This window comes from Phyllostomus discolor, chromosome 7 (genome assembly GCF_004126475.2).
Source record: "Phyllostomus discolor isolate MPI-MPIP mPhyDis1 chromosome 7, mPhyDis1.pri.v3, whole genome shotgun sequence".
Taxonomy (NCBI): domain Eukaryota; kingdom Metazoa; phylum Chordata; class Mammalia; order Chiroptera; family Phyllostomidae; genus Phyllostomus; species Phyllostomus discolor.
In genome coordinates this window covers 136627757-136644901 of record NC_040909.2, presented here as the reverse complement: position 1 = coordinate 136644901, position 17145 = coordinate 136627757, and the positions used below count along the sequence as shown (strand labels likewise).

At 63.7% G+C, this 17145-nt stretch overlaps 1 protein-coding gene across 1 annotated transcript in view; it reads left to right on the top strand.

Annotated features, from left to right (window-relative positions):
• Positions 1-17145, top strand: part of LOC114514440 (collagen alpha-1(XXII) chain-like) — a 147848-nt gene that overhangs the window by 123276 nt on the left and 7427 nt on the right. Inside the window, exons 48-57 of the mRNA XM_036031682.1 lie at positions 1329-1382; positions 2793-2846; positions 5508-5561; positions 6886-6930; positions 7609-7662; positions 8530-8583; positions 11814-11867; positions 13538-13609; positions 14112-14147; positions 16060-16104. Of these exons, the coding sequence (XP_035887575.1) occupies positions 1329-1382; positions 2793-2846; positions 5508-5561; positions 6886-6930; positions 7609-7662; positions 8530-8583; positions 11814-11867; positions 13538-13609; positions 14112-14147; positions 16060-16104 (522 nt within the window). The remainder of the gene's footprint in view (positions 1-1328; positions 1383-2792; positions 2847-5507; positions 5562-6885; positions 6931-7608; positions 7663-8529; positions 8584-11813; positions 11868-13537; positions 13610-14111; positions 14148-16059; positions 16105-17145) is intronic.

The window sequence follows — 17145 nt, the reverse complement described above, 5'->3', positions numbered from 1 at the left end:
GTGCCAAGGGCACCTTAGGAGCCATCCAGGAGCTTAGGAGGAGAAGTCCTCCCCCTAGGCAGATGAGGAGTTAAAAGCCAGAGGGGGTTAGGTCACTTGTCCAAGGTCACACAAAGTAATATCCACGCTGATGGTCTTGCGTCAAATCACCACTCCCTCCACGCTGACCCACGGGGCGGGGTGGCCGGGGGTGGGGCCGGAGGGCTGTCCACATGACAGAAAACAGCCACCACGGTTCTTTGCACAACCACGGTCTGGCCGGGCCGTTTGAGACAGCCCCCCCCTCCACCCCCGAAGTCCCAGGTGAGTGAACGGCACACGCACTGCCAGCGGCAGCTCACTGGTCCGCAGGCGGCCGCAGCCGCCCCCCCCCCCGCCACCCCCCCCCGCACCCGTGCAAAGGGGCACACTGGTCACCCAGGGAGGGCTGTGCGTGAGGCCCAGGGACAAGTCCCTCCGCCTGTAGGAAGGAAACCACACTGCCTAAGACACCGATTCTGTTGCCATCTCAGCGGCAACTTAGGGCTGTGCCGGGAGCTGTCCGAGGTCCTGATATTTCCCCGTGAGCCTCAAACCAGAAAATATTTGAACGTTTTCCTAGGGGCAAAGGGGCAAACAATGCGTGTTGTTAGTTCAGAAACAGCAATAAAAAAAAGCAAGACAGGGCGTAGTTAAAAAGGCACACGGCCGTAAAACCCTCCCGGTATAGGTCGAGTTAAACAATATAAATCGTTTGCCGATCTTGTGACATGAGGCCGGCCCCAGCTTTGGTTCTGGCCCCACGGAGCCCTTCGCCGGCGCTGTAAAGAGGACACCCGCCCACCTGCTGTTTGCTGCTTTCTAAGGGAATGGGTTTGAGGATCCGGGAACCCCACTGTCAGCATCACAAAGCCCGGAGCGACGGTCGAACATTCGCCCCAAGCTGTTTCTGTGTTGTTGTTGCTGTGGTTCCGTGTCAGCCCGAGTGGCGCTGTGCTCAGTGCTCTGTGGCAGGGACCGGGGTCTTGGGCAGTTTCGGGGGAAAAGGGCAGAGTTTGGTCTGGACCCCGGTCTGTGAGCTCCGCAGCCCCAGTGTCCTTTGCCCCGGCAGGCTCCCAGTTGTGAGTTCCCGAGCGCGGGTACCAGGGCCACAGAGAGCCCAGGCCCACTCCCCTGTCTGCCCGGGGCACTCGCTGCCGGGGGGGGGGGTGACACCCAGAAAGGCAGGAGGTCGGGGCAGAGCCCCCTCCCTTTCTCCCCAGAGACCCCTCCCTCCCGTGTGACATCACATCCTCGCAGAAAGCCTCCCCGGGAGGTGTAACGGCGTTTTTGTGTCTTGGATCTTTTAGGGGAAAGAAGGTCCTCCCGGCCCCGCAGGCCCGCCTGGGTTCCCCGGAGTCCCCGTAAGTGCCACCAAAGGTGGGGGGAATCTGGGTTCTCTGCTGCCGCGCAGATCAGCAGGCTACAGTGCCTGTCACCATCAGGGCGGCAGGCATGGCCCCTGGGGGTGTGGGGCGGTGTGTGTGCTGTAGGGGATGAGGGGAAAAAGAGCCAGTATAGAGAATTAACTTTTTGGTGCAGGGCATCTCAGCATTGTTCTTTTATGTGTGCATTTGTTGTTCACCTTTAAATAGCATCTTGACCTCTCTCCACACACACATGTGTGCATGTGCACATATGTCTGTGTGCATAGAGAGCCCCCGCACACCCACACAGGGAGACGGCCAGAACGTGCATGCGTGTGCACACGTGGTTGAGGTGACAACTGTGACACCGTGCACATTTTCTGTTTTCCACACGGCTGTCACGTGGTCGGAAGTTCTCCCCCCACTCTGTCCAGTGAACGCCCCGTCCTGTGCGCACTGCCATGCTCCTGTCGCCTCGCACCCCTTGCGGCTGGTTGTCAGATCTGTGATGGCCTGACTTGCACGCAGAGAGCCTTTCTGATTCCTGGGTGACGGTCCCCAGAAGTGTGGTTCTCCCATCCCAGTTCCGTCACGTCTGAGGGTCTCCACACAAGCTGCGAGGTCACTGTCCCCCAGCGTTGCCTGGGGCTGGTCACCTCCACAGCCTCCCCCTGCGGCGGGGCCCTCCTCCGTGTCAGCGAGAAGAGAAGGCTGGTCCAGAGAGGCCGGGGGCCCCTGCTGAGAGCGAGGCCTCATGCAAGGCTCCGGCCTGGCCTGGGCCTGCATCCGGGGCCCCACTGGCCACAGACCTCGGCCTGCCCCCAAGGTGCATTCTCACATTCCAGCCTCACTGGCTCACTTCTGGCTCCCAGGACACCTGGCATCTCCCCCTCTCGTGCCACAGGGCCTTTGCGAGTGCATTTCTGCTTGCCCAGGAAGCCCTCTCGTCGCCCCTGGGGAGCAGCGGGGGCCTTGGGCCTTCCCAGCCCCTCGTGGGCTCCAGGGCCTGTGCAGAGGGCTGTCCTGTGTGCCGTGCAGCCTCCTCCTCATCTTCCTCAGCACCCGCCTCTCCCCTCCTACCACCTCGGTCAACCCAGGCCCCAGATACGAGGCCCTGTCACCCCACGTCCAACCTCACGGACGTGTCCTGAGCTGTCTTTTCTAGACCGACAGCGATGATAAAGGAACCACTGCAATGCCCTGCTTTTTCATTCCATGCCAGATGCTGCAGGCTGGCACCCGAGCCGGAACCTGGGGGTTGGGGAGGAACCAGGGCACCCACCTTGTTCTGCTGGGTGAACTGCTTCTGCAGGCCACTGGAGCCTTGTGTATCCTCCCCTCCCCCGTGGGGCCTCCCCTCCCCCGTGGGGCCTTCGGACACGTCACGCATTCGAGGTTCTCTTGCAGGGAGCGGAAGGCAAGGAGGGCCGAGACGGGAAGCCCGGTCCCCCCGGAGAGCCGGTGAGAGACTCTGAATTCCTACCATTCCTGGGCCAGGGTGGCACCCCCTCGGGAACAGCCGTGCCACACCGGGGGGCTGCTCGGCCCCGGGCACCAGGGGAGGTGTTTTCTGTGCCAGCGAGCCTGCTGGGTAGATGCTGCTGTCCCCACTGTGCAGCTGAGGATGCTGGGTCCCGGGGCAGGAGGTGGTAGGCCCGGAGCCACGGGAACCAGACAGAATCACAGCCTGGGCCCTGGCCCCGTCTGCCCCTCCTCTGCATGTTTTTAACTGCCCCAGGCAGCCTCGATCCGAGTGACGGGGGAGTGGGGGCCCTGGGGTTCAGGAGTGCAGAGAGCTGGGAGCGAACCACAGCGCGGTGTGCTGTCCTGAGGGGCTGGTGCGATGGCACAGCATCCCTGAGGCTGTTGGTCCGCGGGGTCTCTCCATGGAAGGCCTTTTCCAGAAAGGCCCGCGCCAGGCACGGGGCACAGACCGGTCTAGGACCGGGCCTGCTCTGGGTGAGCTGGAGCACGGGGCTGCAGGCTGGTCTCCTGGCCCCGGGCGGGTGGGAATCAGGGACTCTCACTCCTGGGTTCACTGATCAGTTCATTCTGGGACATCAGCCTGTGGCCGTCCTGACGTTTGTCACTCCGAGCTGCTTGCGAGGGCCTGGGCCCAGGAACAGGGGACCTCAGGGACCCCCTAAGAGCAGACTGCAGATGAGGGTTTGAAGGCTGGCGGCATGCTGGGGGCGACCCCAGGGAGCACAGAGGGCGGGAGGAAGGGAAACGAGGAAGGGAAAGCCCCTGACTGCAGGCCAGGGGGTGAATCTGTCCAGCGGGCAGCCGGCTCTGCCCTGCTGGGCGCCCGAGAGGACCCGTGAGACAGGCCTGCAGCCGGTGCACACCCCGGCCGGGGCGTGGGAGCCCGCACTGCCCAGCAGTGCGCTGCAGCCTGTCCTGACGGGGGCGGGGGTTCTCCCGGAGCCTCGGTTCCATGCCCTGGGCTTACACACCTCACAGTCTGCACACAGGGGCCGTCTGTGCATGGCCTTCCGTCCGGCAGGAGCCGTGTGTCCGACAGAGGACAGGCGCCCTCCCGTGTGAGCAAGGGCGGGGCCGGGCGGCAGATAGAGGCGGCAGGTGGTCCCTCTGTAGTTTGACTTACTCAGTTTCTATACTTTGGGGACACGGATGGATAGGTAGACAGTGGATGGATGGATGGATACACGGATGGACAACTGGATGGGTGGATGCACAGACAGACGGTTAGGTGGCAGCCTTTTGACTTGCCTGCTGCGTCACCTCCATGAGGAGTCACTGGAACAATAATTATAATTCAGAATGAGGTACAGAGGCCCCGGAGCCAAGAGGCCTGGCTCAGCGCCCCTGCCGGCCGGCCGACCAGGAGCAGATCAGCCGCCCTCTCTGTGTCGGAGGGAGAGCGGCCCCCCTCCCTCACCCGCTACGACGAGGAGTCGGTGATGTGATCACACGAGCGTTCACCTGCACCTGGCGTGTGGAGAACCCTCCACGGTGGCTGGCTGGCTGCATTTTTCTGCTGCTAACTTGGGCCAGAAATAGGGTGGCCGCTCTGCCTGACTAGGGGCCAGGCCGGGCCCCTCTTCCCACGGATGGTCACAGACACCTGAGAGGCAGGACTGTCCTGAGTGTGCACCTGAGGGGCAGATCCACGAAGGGAAAGGCCACCCTGAGATCACGCGGCTGGGCTTAGACGAACGACACCGACCGAAAACCGGCCTGGGAGCCGAGCTTGATGCCCACCCTCCTTCTCTCTGCAAGGTTTTCTCCGAGTCCAGCTGGGCTTCTTTCTCCCTCCTCCCTGCACCAGTGGGCCCCCTCTGACCCTCGTGGTTACCCGCTGTGCCAGGGAGGGGCCACTCTGGGGAAACGGGCGCACCCCCAGCTACTCGGAGGGCGGGGCCAGGCCACTGCGCAGCCCCCGGCAGACCTGGCGGCTCACCCACAGTCCCGCCCCTCCGCGCCCCAGCCCCTCTGACCACTTTGTTTGGACGTTAGTGCCCGTCGCTCCCTGGCTTCTGTGCGTGGCCGGTTCTCCCCAGGGCAGCACGGAGCTGCTGGCAGCGCAGGAGGCTGAGCAGCAGAGGGGTCCCCGCAGCTTCTGTGCAGTGCCCAGAAGGTGGGGTGGGGGCAGCTGGGGGACTGCAGGGCCAGGTCAGGCGGGAGCTGCTGGGGTGAGCGGAGCGGCCTTCCGGGGTCCGATGCAGCCGGGGTGCGGGCTGGCCTGCCCTTCGTCACCTCGGCCGAGCCTCTCGGAGCCTCGGGGCCCCGTCTGTGAGGTGTGGTAGTCACCAGCTGCCTTGAGTGGTTTCGTGGGCAGGAATGGAGTCATTTGCAGCGAGGGTGTGGACGTAATTTCTCAGCCAGCCCAGAGCACGTCTGAGAAGGCAAAGGGGTCCGGGGACTCGTCACCATGGAGATGACACTCCGTAACCAGCCCTCCCCAGGGAGACCGGGATGTAGCCCGCCGGGGGCCAGGGTGGGGACTCGTGTGGGTAACAGCGGAGCATGGAGCCAGGGGACGGGCCGACAGGGGACAGTGGCGGGCCTGTGGGGACGTGGGGGCCCAGGCAGGCGGGAATACACAGGACGGTCCTTGAAATGCCAACCTCACGCCCTTCTTTTCCTCCTTACTCCCAGGGCAAGGCCGGAGAGCCAGGGCTGCCAGGACCCGAGGGTGCCCGAGGCCCCCCCGTAAGTGCCCTATGCGCGTGTGTGGGTGTATGTGTTTGCATGCGTGTGTGTGGGTGTGTGCATGTGCGTGGGTGAATGTGTGTATGTGTGTGTTGGTGTATGTGTGTGTGCATGTGCATGGGTGAATGTGTGTATGCGTGTATGTGGGTGAATGTGTGCATGCGTGTGCATGGGTGTATGCGTGTGCATGCATGTGTACCCCTGGTGGAATAAAGCCATGGACCATGTGGCTGACACGGTGCGTGGAGATGACCCCCACTGCCCGACCCCGGGGTCCAGAGTTCCTCTCCTTCGAGACTTCGGGGTTCCGACGTGACAAATTCGGTTCTTTCAGAGCCCACGGCTGTGGAAGTTACTTCCCAAATTGCCACCACCGTGATGAGGTCACTGACCCGCGTTTTCCTTTGGCCTCGTCCTATTCGTTGTCGTTTTAATGGGCTTCCTCCGATGAGAGAACCTAAACAGGAGTCGGCTTTAGTTTTGAACATTTTCACAGCTGAGAGCTTTTTACCAGCTGAAAAAGTAACCCTTTTCTTGTTGCAAAACAGTAACGATGATGATGGTAATACTTAGAAAAATACCAAAAATAATTCGATAGAGGAGAAAATCTCATTACTTGTAATTCTACCACACACAGAGGAAAAGCTTGATTAAAATTTTAGGGTATTTTTTCTGGTCTTTTCTTCTGTGCATGAGTTACAACATTTACATATCCAAACCTAGTTGTCAAACTATTAATGATGTAAGTAAGGCATTTTTCTATAAAAGTGAACTCAATCTATGTATTTTGGGGTTGTTGAGTTTCTTGTGGGTTTTTTTTTTTTTGCTAAATGCTTTACTCCATAATTTTAAAATTGTTTACACAATTTCTTAAATTTGTTTTTTGGGGAAATATGATTTTTAATGAAAATTAAAATCTTTTAAAATTCAGTTATCCGGCAAGGAGGTCAAAATGCTAGTTCTCTTTCCTTAGTGTGTTTTTTCTGTAAAACAAAACAAAAACAAAAACAAAAAACAACCAATAACTCACCTGGCTTTTATTTAATAGCCAGGGCACCCCCTGCAGCCCCGCCCATGCTGCGGGCTGAGCCGGGGGGAAGGGCCTCGCCCCCGGTCAGCAGGCGTCAAGGACACTTCTGGGACACGGCCGGTGCTGGGCACACAGCAGGGCCCCGCACCTTGCAGCTTGTCCGTCTGGGTGAGGGGGAGTCAGGGTCTGGCTGGACCCCCTCCCCTGACCAGCCCCCCACCCCCAGCCAGGCGCCTGCCCCTGCCCCATGCCAGCCTGCTCTGCGGTAGAATAACCGTGTTCTCCTTCTCCTAGGGCTTCAAGGGACACACGGGCGATTCTGGCGCGCCCGGACCCCGGGTAAGTGGCTGTCTGGCCCTGGAGGTTGTCCCAGCTTCCAGACACTGGGCGCTGGGCCCTGCAGGCCGGTGCGGTGCCTGGCCACCCGAGAGAAGCCGGAAGCGGCACTGCCCTCCTGCTCCAGTGGCCCTGGGCATTTCTCCCGGGGCCGGGGGCAGACTCTGGCTTACAACCGATTGGACCACATCAGCCTGGAGTCCCGTGCGGTCACGGGCTGAGCTGTGCACCCGAGGCCAGAGGACAGGGCGACTCTCCCCGGGCCCAGAGCTCAGCGGCCTGCTTTCCTGTCCCGTAGCTCCCTCCCTCTCTTCCCAATGCCCTGAGTGGCAGGCAGCCATGTCCCCGGGGCGGAGCCCTGCCATGTCCTGGGTAAGGTGAGGAAGGGGGGTGCAGGAAGGTCACATGGGTCAGCGGGAGAGGAGGCAGAACTTCGGGCAGGTGTGTGCGCCCCTGCAGCTGGTGTCCCAGCAGCTCAGAGAGGTGCACGTGACCAGGCCCACACTGGCCTCGGGGCCCCGCAGACCCTGGTGGGGGGCCTGGACTCCGTGGGCGCTTTCTGGCGGGCCTGCTCCTGGGTCCTCCCCCTGCTCTGATGCTCAGAGACGCTGGTTGAGGCAGCTGGAGTTCCGGGCCTTCCTCTCTAACCGCAGGTATTTTGTTTCTGCTTTTCCCACCTAGGGAGAGCCTGGTGCCATGGGACCCCCCGGCCGGGAGGGGTCTCCGGGAAAAGATGTAAGTCTGGGGCCTGGGAAGCGTCTTAGAAGAAATCCCGTCCATTGCCACGTCATTCCTCAGCAGCAGGATCCATTTTATTAAACTTGGATACTGTGTGGGGTCCCCTGCACGCAGCTAAGAGCAGCTGCCTGGGCCCCCAAGGGCGCCTCAGACCCCCATGGGCAGTCTGAAAATCCTGGCATGGCCACCCCACCCCCTTGTGCTTACAGAAGGGGGGCTGCCAGGCACCCCCCGGCCAGCAGGGCAGGGCAGGGGAGGGTGCCACTGGGACAGGACCCCAGGACGCCAGGTGGTGGGCAGCGCGCCCTTCCCTCCTGGTCACCGTCCGACTCTTTCTGCCTGCCATCCCTTCCCTGGAGTGCCCCAGACCCTGCTCTCTGTGGGAGCTTCCCTGTCCACCCGGGGAAGTCCACGAGAGGTGGCGGTGGTGAACCGCCACTGCTTTGTCCCCGAGGAGGCGCTGCACACGTGGGGGACATTGTTGCCACTGTGGGGACTGCGGCGGGGACAGGTCCGGGTGACAGCCCAGTGGACGGGAGCAGACAGACGCCCAGGAGCGCTTGCCTTCCCTGGGGGCTCCCCCAAGTCGGGGTGGCGCTCCTGTAGCCCCCGGGGGACCGGAGGGAGCCCTGAGTGAGCCGGCGAGCGGATGGGTGAGTTCACTCACTCACGAGCTCACTCAGCTGCACGAGATGGGCTGGCCGTGGCGGCCGTGGCGGCAGTGGCAGTCAACAAGGAAACGTGTTGGACACAGTGTGTGGCCCCTTTAAGGGGAGACGTGGTGAACTCTGGCCCACATTGGACCGAGCCGCCGAGGTCTACCTGCAGTGACCCCGCGATAACTGGACTCTGTCTCTGTTCCAGGGCGACGCTGGACCCGCAGGGCCACAGGGCCCCCAGGGACTGAGGGGCCTGCCGGTGAGTTTGGCTTGGAGACCCTGTTTGGGCAGGGCCTGTGACCGTGGTGACGGTGGCGTGTGGCCGGCTCGTCCTGGTGGCCCTCTGTGTTGTAGAAGCGTCAGTGTGACTCAGCAGTCCCTGCCTGAAGCCCCCGAGTGGCCCCCCACTCTCACCCCCATCCCCTGGGCTCTTTCCTGGAATCATCTACCCACGCGGCAGGGGCCTAGGCCCCCTGGGGCATGCATTCCCAGGGGTGCCACCCCCCAAGGGGCACACGTTGGTTCTTGGGGTACCCAAGACTCTTCGTAGATCAAACACACGTGCACCCAGACTGAGACACGCGTGAGGTGTGGCTGTGACGTCGGCGCCCCACAGGGGCCTCTCGGGAAGGGGTGTGGTGGCACCGAGACAGCCCCAGGCCCGCAGTGGCACCCCTGCGCCCCTTCTGTCCTGGCGTCGGGGTCTGCATCCAGGGTCCGGGGTTACATTGTCTGGGCTCAGCGCCTGCCCCCTCTTCCGCCTCATGTGGGCTGGGTGAGGTCCTTCCCCTCTCCGGGGCCTCAGCTTCCTCACCTGTCAATGGGGCAAGGTGGTCAGAATCCAGCAAGTCCATCCAGGGAAGAGAATGGACAGTGGCCAGGGCCTGCAGTGAGGGCCCGGGAGCCCCACGCCATCTGGTCCGGAGGAGGGTGGTCCCCTGGCTCTGTTCCCCTCCCGGGCTGTGGAGTGGCACTCAACGGCCCCCAATGCATGCAGGTGCTTTTGGGGGCACAGGTGAGGCTGAGGGAGGGTTGTGTTGGGAACAGTGGATGCCCCAGGACAGGTATACGAGGTGCCGGATGCTGGCGCCAGGCCCCGGGGAGGCCGGGAAGGACCTCCCAGGCCCCCTGCAGGAGGCGGGGCTTGGCCCCAACGGCCTGGGTCCCCGAAGGCAGTCTCATGGTTTTCTGACTTGTCCCCATCCACGCGGAGGGACGTCGTAGAGAATCTGTAACCAACAGTCAATGGCTGGCGTTCACTGAGTAAGAATTTTCTTGAATGCCATAAAGCGGGGTCCAGCTTTTCTCCAGCGACCTCATTCTCACCAGCTGGTGTGGGAGTGCTACCCGGGCTTCCCCGACCAGGCAGACGGCCGCTGCTTAGCACTCATGCCCGAGCCCTGCCCACACCCCGGGCAGTGGCGGGCGCTGTTGCTGCCATGCTCACAGAGGAGAGACTCGGGCTCGGGGAGGCCGGGGGCCTTGCCCGAGCCCACGCAGCCGCCGAGGGGTGGGCGGAGCCCGGATCTGGGCTCAGGCCTGTTCAGCTCACGTCTGCAGCTTCATCCAGCACCTTCCCGGGCCTGTGTTTTCGATATCTCCTCCTCGAAACGGTCACCGGGCCAGAGTTTGGAGTCCAGAGCCATTGAGGGGGTGCTGTGTGTGGCCTCGGGTCCTGGCAGCCACAGATCCTGAGGGGCTCCCGAGGCCTGGGCTTCTGAGAAGTGGCCTGAGGCCCAGGAGGGAGCCAGGTCTCGGCCCCAGCCAGACGGACTCTGGCGCACAGGTGACAGGCGGCAGCCCAGAGCTGCCCCTCCTGTCCGCGCCGCTGTGCCGGCCCTGAGCAAGTGCGTCTTGGCCCTTATCCCCCTGCAGACAGAGAGGACCAGGGGGAGGAGGAGGGGAGGTAAAATTAGCTCAGGGATGAGCCGAGGCGCGTATTTTTAGAGGCGCACAGATGGGTCGGTGGGCGGGCGGAGGGAGGGGCGGGGAGGAGGGGCGCGCCGCCGTCCCTGGAAGGGGTGGGTGGGGGCGGCCCCGCAGGCGGGCCGGCCCTGCGCTTCCTGCTGCCTCGGTTTCCTCATCTGCGCCACGGGGGGGGGGGGGGCGGGGGGGGGGGAAGACAGCAGCAGGATGTGGTTCTGGTGGGATCTGGTGAGGTGAGGCAGATGCACCCCCCGATCACATGTGCCCTCGTGAGGCCGTCTCTATGACCCCTGACGGACAGGCCGCGTCCTCACCGAGGCCGGGGCAGCGAGAGGTGGGCGCTGTGTCGGCTGCGTTCGAAGCGCCCCTTCCCTTTCAGGCGGTGGCATCGCATTTCTGTGCACGACGGTGTTTGCCTCTGCTGTGTGCGGCGGGCCGCTGCACGTGGGCCTGGCGTGCAGGAAGGGCCCGGGCAGGGTTGGCATCTTCTCCCCGTAACGTGTTTCCAGGCAGCTGGCACGTCTGAATGCACGCCTCTCCGACTGCAGGGCATCCGCGCCCTTGGGTGGAAGGACCCATGGGGAGCGGGCTCCGTGTGTTCCCGGGAGCACTCCTGGCAGAGCGCCCCCTGCAGGTCTGGCTCTGTGCTCTGTGCTCCGTGCTGGGCGCAGGGGGAGCCGAGGCCCTGGCTGTGCCTGTGGGCTGCTCCCGGTGGCGGCAGGGACAAGGGCCAGGCAGAGCCTGGGGAGCAGAGGACAGGATCCACCCCGCCTGGCCTGGAGAGGCTGAGCTTCCAGACTTAAAAGGAATTCATCTGATCCTCAAGGTGGGGGTGGGGGGTGGAGCCAAGAGCCTTGTCGGGTGTTCTGGCTTCCGCGCTCCCAGGAAGCTTGCTGGCTAAGTGTCTGTACCAAATCACAGAGGTTCACAGGACTCCCCCCCCCCCCCCCCCAGTCAGCGCATCCAGGGGTGGAAGGGTCGGTCCCAGAGTCTGGAGTGAACGGGCCTTGTGTTTTGTGTTGGGCGGTGGCAGGACCCTGGACAGGCCACACCCCCACCCCGTCCCCCATGTCTCAGCATCTGTATCTGCTTTGTGGGGACGTATGGCACCCTTGGGTGGGGCAGGCCCAGACCGGTGTGCAGCCATGCCCCCCGGGCAGCGGGGGCCGGCATGGCTAGGACAGAGGGGTCAGCACCGGTCGCTTGCTCTGCTCCTCGAAGTGGCACCTGCGCGGAAGGACGAGGGGGCCAGCGTGGTCAGTCCTGCCTGCGTGTGCTGCCCGGCCGCCCACCACGGGGCGGGGGAGGCTTTTACATGTGCACGGGCTGACTCAGTCGATTCACAGCAACTCAGTTACGAATTCCCTGTTATGAGCTCCTTGCACGAGCGTCTATGGGTAACGAAGCAGCTTACTGAGAGCCCTGGGGGGCCGGTTACCGCTCTGGGTGTGAGGTCAGCCCCCCCCCGCCCCCCATCCGGCAGCCTCTCCCTGCCACCATCCTGCGCCCTGACACCCGGGCACAGGGGCCCTGCAGCGTGACCGCTTCTGTCTCTTCCGCCAGGGTAAGAGTGGACCGCCCGGATCTGCTGGGGAGCCCGGCCCCCCAGGAAACCCCGTGAGTACCCGCCCCCACTACGGGACAGGTCAGGGCATGGGGCCCGTGTCACAGATGCTCGCTCGCTCGGGTCTCCCTCCCCAGAGGCAGAGATGGGAAAACAGGGGCCCGTGGGCAGACGTGGGCTGTGGAGGCGGGAGGAGGCAGGAAGGACCTCATTTACAGTTCAAGGTAAACGCACTCACTCGGGTGGCTCTCTGTGGGCTGCAGCCCAGCGCACCCTGAGGGACAAACCTGTTAGAGGCTGTTTACAAATGAGTCATGAGGTTGCCCCGCCGGTGTTGGGGGTCTTCAGAAGGTGAGCAGGTGGGGTCAGACAGCAGGGTTCGCGGGCAGCCCAGCGTGGGAGTGGCTGCCACACAGCTTTGGCTGAAGGGTCCTCCTGCTGGTAGGAGTGGGGGCAGGGAGGGCAAGGAAGAAGGACACACAGGAGAAGGAGGGTGCACTGCGTGGTCAGTGACGTCCCGGACACTGGATAAGGATTCGGGGTTTGGGGTTCGGGTCTGGCAGAGGGGAGACGTGCTGGGGAAGACGGGTGTTGGGTGGATTCTGGGCGTGGCACACTCGGGGCCCAGCTGGGAGTCTCCGCCCAGCCCAGCCTCCTGCACTTGAATTTGCCCACATGGGCAGCCCCGTTCAGAACCCCACCCTCAGGGTACGGCGGTGAGTCAGGCAGCACTTTCACTGGGCGACACGCAGACCCTAACTGTTGTCCCCCTGGAAGTTGGGGTGACCAGTCTATCCTGGTTTGCCAGGAAGCTCCCTGGCTTTAGCACTGAAGATCCTGCACTCTGGGAACTCATCATTCCCAGGCACACGGGGCCCCATCTTCCCGGGGGCCCAGGACAGCTGCCCTGAAGGGGTCTAGCTCTGTGGGGAAGGCAGTGGCCTCCTCCCGGAGCCCTGCTGCGGGGCTTGTTGCTGCTGGTGCGACACAGCGGGCGGGGTGGGGGGGTGGGGGTTGGGTCGTGAGGCTGGCGCTCACGCCCCTGGCAGTGGGCCCCGCCAGAGCTGACTCACACACGGTGGCTTCCCGGAAAGGTTGGAACTGGAAGAGTCCCAAAAGCTTCTCCCAAGGAGTGATGCCTCCGGGGCATGCGCTCAGCGTCCTGTTGGGAAGACGCCTGGAGCCTCACGGCAGGGCGCCTGGGGCCACACACGGATGCATCAGGGCGCTGTGCTGAACTCGGGGTCCGGCAGAAGCAACGCCTGCGTGAGGGCGGTGGGTGGGGCAGTGACACGGGTGTGATGATTTGCAGCTTTAATTTGAACGTCTCACCTAAAACATCACACGGTGTGCTGGAGTGTGCTATGGTGATGGTACAGAATGGCATGCTTATGCTTTTGTAATGGAAGATTTTGTAACAAAAAAAGGGGTGTTATTTGTGCCGGACCCTGTATTTTGTCCCATTTTATCTCTGTTCCTTTGAATGGAAAGGCCATTGTTTACAGAGACACTGCCCATCTGGGTCCCCAGCCAGTGACAGCACCGTGGGGACCCCCTGTGCCCCACGTCTCTCCCTGCCCCCTGCCCCTCCCTCCCAGGAAAGCACCTTGTCCTCTGTCTTGCTGACGTCTCCAGCCTCCAGAGAGCGGAGGGGTCACAGGCCTCCTGAGTCTGCCTGAGCCGGCCCTGACCTTGGAGGGTTAACCCGGTTGTCCCTCTGCAGGGCCCGAAGGGGAACAAAGGAGAGAACGGCAGCCCCGGACTCCCTGGCTTCCTGGGTCCCCGGGGGCCTCCGGTGAGCAGGGAACCCCGACGGGGCCGAGGTGCGGGGCTCTGGGGGTGGGTTCCCGTTCAGGACGTGCCCTCCACTGCCCGTGGTCCGTTCTGAGCGCTTTATGAGCGTTAACACATTCAAATCTCGTGGCATCCCTCTGAGGCCGGTGCGGCTGCTGTTCCCATTTCACAGAGGAGGACACTGAGGCACAGGTGGCTTAAGGGTGGTGTAAGGAGGTTGTCCAAGTCACAGATCCAGTATGGGGAGGAGACAAGACTTGAACTTGGGAAGGCCGACTCCAGAGCCCAGAGTCTTCCTGGTGTCTTAGTTCACTCACTGAGCTTCCTCCTCGGAGGGGTCTCCTCCCTCCCTCTGCCGGATGGTTCCTACGGCGGGCACCCCGGGAGCCCTGTGAGGGGCCCACAGCCCCGACCCGGGGGCCCCGCCCCACCTGGAACTTCTCCTTTGTCACCGGCCATGTGCCGATGCCGCCGAGCTAACCGTGCCATGTTCTGTCCCACAGGGAGAGCCCGGGGAGAAGGGAGCGCCAGGCAAGGAGGCAAGTATCTTCTCCCGTGGGCGACCCCATCCTGCGGGAGAGGCAGGGCCAGCTTCGTGGCGTGGCGGTGGGCGGGGGGTGACAGTGGATTCCTATGGGGCCCTGGGCATAGCCGAGCTCCCCCCACAGGTGCTTTAGTGATTTCTGAACAAAGTCCACATTTTAAATCTGCAAGGGGCCCCCAGATTCTGCGGGCAGGCCAGGGGCGCCGCCTTGATGTGGCACCTCACTCACCCATCCCTCTGGGTCCAGCCCAGCTCAGCCCTGCCCAGCTCGCTGCGTCTCCACCCCTGGGGACCCTCTTCCGGTCGGTCACCCTCTCCCACCGGGACGAGTGCAGGCGCCTCCACTCTGGCTTCCTTGTGTCCAGCCCTGCCCTCCACTGTCCCCCTCCACCCAGCAGTCGGAGGGGCTCTTGGTTCCGGAACATGCAGGAGAGCACGTCACTCCCAGCTGGCCCCTGAGCTCGGTCCCCAGGGCGCTGACGGCAGACGGAGCCCAGGGTGCCCCCGCCCTGCCTGCCCCACCTCGGGGTCGGAGCCCCAGTCCCTCCGGCCGTTTAGTTCTGAAATGCGTCGAGTTCTTCCCCAGCAGCGTCTGTGCTCTGGGCACGCGTTTCCGAGAGCCCTTGCCTGGCCCCTTGTCCGACCCCCCACTTGGCCACGGCAAGCAGAGCGGACACCCCCGCAGTGCTGCGCCCGGTCACTGTGCTCTGTGGGCCACAGCCCAGGTCCACAACCTGTGACGGAGTGCGAGCGAGAGAGTGGGTGGGTGCTGGGGAGACACCCAGGACTGTGAGGTCAGGGGAGATCATCCTGGCCGCCCCACAGCCCGCACACGGCCTTGGAGTGAGGAAGACTGTGCCGCTCTGCCCGTTTGGGCTACTTTCTTAACTGGACAAGGGTTCGGCGACTTCCTTGAGGCCAGGTCAGAGGGCCCCATGTGTGGGGGGGGCGTCTGCCCCTCCCCAGCCTTGCTTCCTGCTCACAGGCACACCGCTCCCTCCCTGACCTGCCCCTGCTCCCCCTGCTCACCACCAGCCCCCTCGACCCCCCGGCTGCCCTCCGAGGTGCCTTCTCGGGGTCCCCGTGCCCTGTGGCTGCAGTGCAGGCTCTGAGCAGGCACCCAGCTCTCCCCGGACCCCACTCCATTTCCAGGGGAGCCCCTGCCTCCTGCTGCCCGGTCACCCTGTGACCCCTGTTCCCACCTCCCAGATACAGGGACAGTGTCCTTGCTGGTTGCCCCAGCATTGCAGAGACTTGGTGGCTGAGACAACAGACATTGATTTTGCAGAGTCCTAGGGTCTGGGAAGAGGGTGGTGGATTGGATTCGGCCCCCCATAATGACACTAGCTGGCCCCTGAGTCTCCAGGCCCACTCTCCCTAATCCCATTACGGGGGACCCACCCTCACAACCTCACCTACCCCCAGTCGCCCCCAAAGACTCCCCACCTCCTCACACCATCACAGGTGACCTGGCGGGGGCACCGACGTGAGTCCGTAACAGACGGGGAGTGTGCTACAGGCAAAGGACCCCATGCCCCCTGTGTTGAGAGCCACAGGTGCTACCCATGGCGGTGGGACGGGAGAGGGTCACCCAGAGTGGCAGGGCAGGGACAGCTATGGAGGACCAACTCGTGCAGGGTCCCCAGGGTGCTAAGGAGAGGGGCTTGCCCCGGGAAGGGGGCAGGAGGGCTCGGCAGGGGGTCGAGCATGGGCTGGGGCGGGGGTTTGGGAGGGTGGGAGAGTGGAGGGGGTGGACCCCACCCGGCCTGCAGTGTCCGGACGAGTGGGAGCCCCCGGAGGAGGGCCCTGGCCTCAGCACTCGGCTCGGGCAGGACGGAGAGGCGAAGGCGCCCCCGCCGGTGGGACGGCCCTGGGGGGTGACCGCCCTGCCTTGCGTTTTACTGCAGGGCGTCCCCGGGAAGCCCGGAGAAGCAGGACCCAAAGGAGAGAGGGTGAGTGGGAGCACAGTCGTGGGCGTGGGGCCTTTGCAGGGCGGCGAGGGCATCGGCCCGAGATGCTTCGTGCACAGGCCGGCCCAGAGAGCCACCGACTGCCCCTGCGGGGACCCCCGGAACCCCGGAGCTGCGGGACAGCAGGCCCTCCACGCTGGTGGTGGTCTTCTGGTTCTCTCCTCCCCCCGCCCCACCCCCGCCGCACTGGCTGTTATTTGGAGAAGTGGCATCGCGGGTCGCAGCCAAGGCAGGCGGCCTGAGACTCTGACGGCCCCCTCCCCCGTGTGCCGGCGCCCGCGTGGCGCCAGGCCCGGGTCCCGCAGTGCCAGTCTGCCCGCAGCCAGCTTTGTCACGGGGGGCGACAAGGGAACAGATTTTTCCATAATGAATCGCTTTGGCGTTACGCTCAGAAAGCCTTTCTTTACATGTCACTCCTCCAAAAAAAAAAAAAAAAACAACAGAGGGAAATCATTTACTTCTGCAGCGACGCCAGCGGGGAGGGGGGCGGGGAGCAGCCTCCCACTTGCGGCAGCTGTCCCTGCTGCAGGGGAACGGGACACCTGCTGTGCCCGCAGGCCTCCGTGTGGTCGGCCGGCCACCCCTCCCCACCCCCACCCCCCCGTCACACTGTTGTGCCACCTGGACGTCACCGCCAGACCCCCGCCTCCCCACCCCCCGACACAGCCCCCGGGTCCTGCAGAGATTTCTCTGTGTTTCCCACATGGAGGGGGGGGAGGAGCGGCTGTCCGCCGAGGCCAGAGGCAGCCGGGAAGGAGACCCAGCATGTCAGCGGTTCCTACGCCCTCACGGACCTCTGTCCCCTTCTCTCCCCCGTCCTGTGGCTGTGGGCTCCTGGGGGTGGAGCCAGGGGAGGGGGCTGTGGCTGAGAAGGGGCCGAGGGTCCCCCCGCCCCCAGGCCAGTGTCACACAGGTGCCTCTGGGAGTCCTTGCTGCGGGGGTGGCTCGGGGTTCGGCCGGGAGCCAGGGAGTCCAGACCGCAAGGGCGAGCCTTCTCCGACGCCTAATCAATAGGCTGAGACG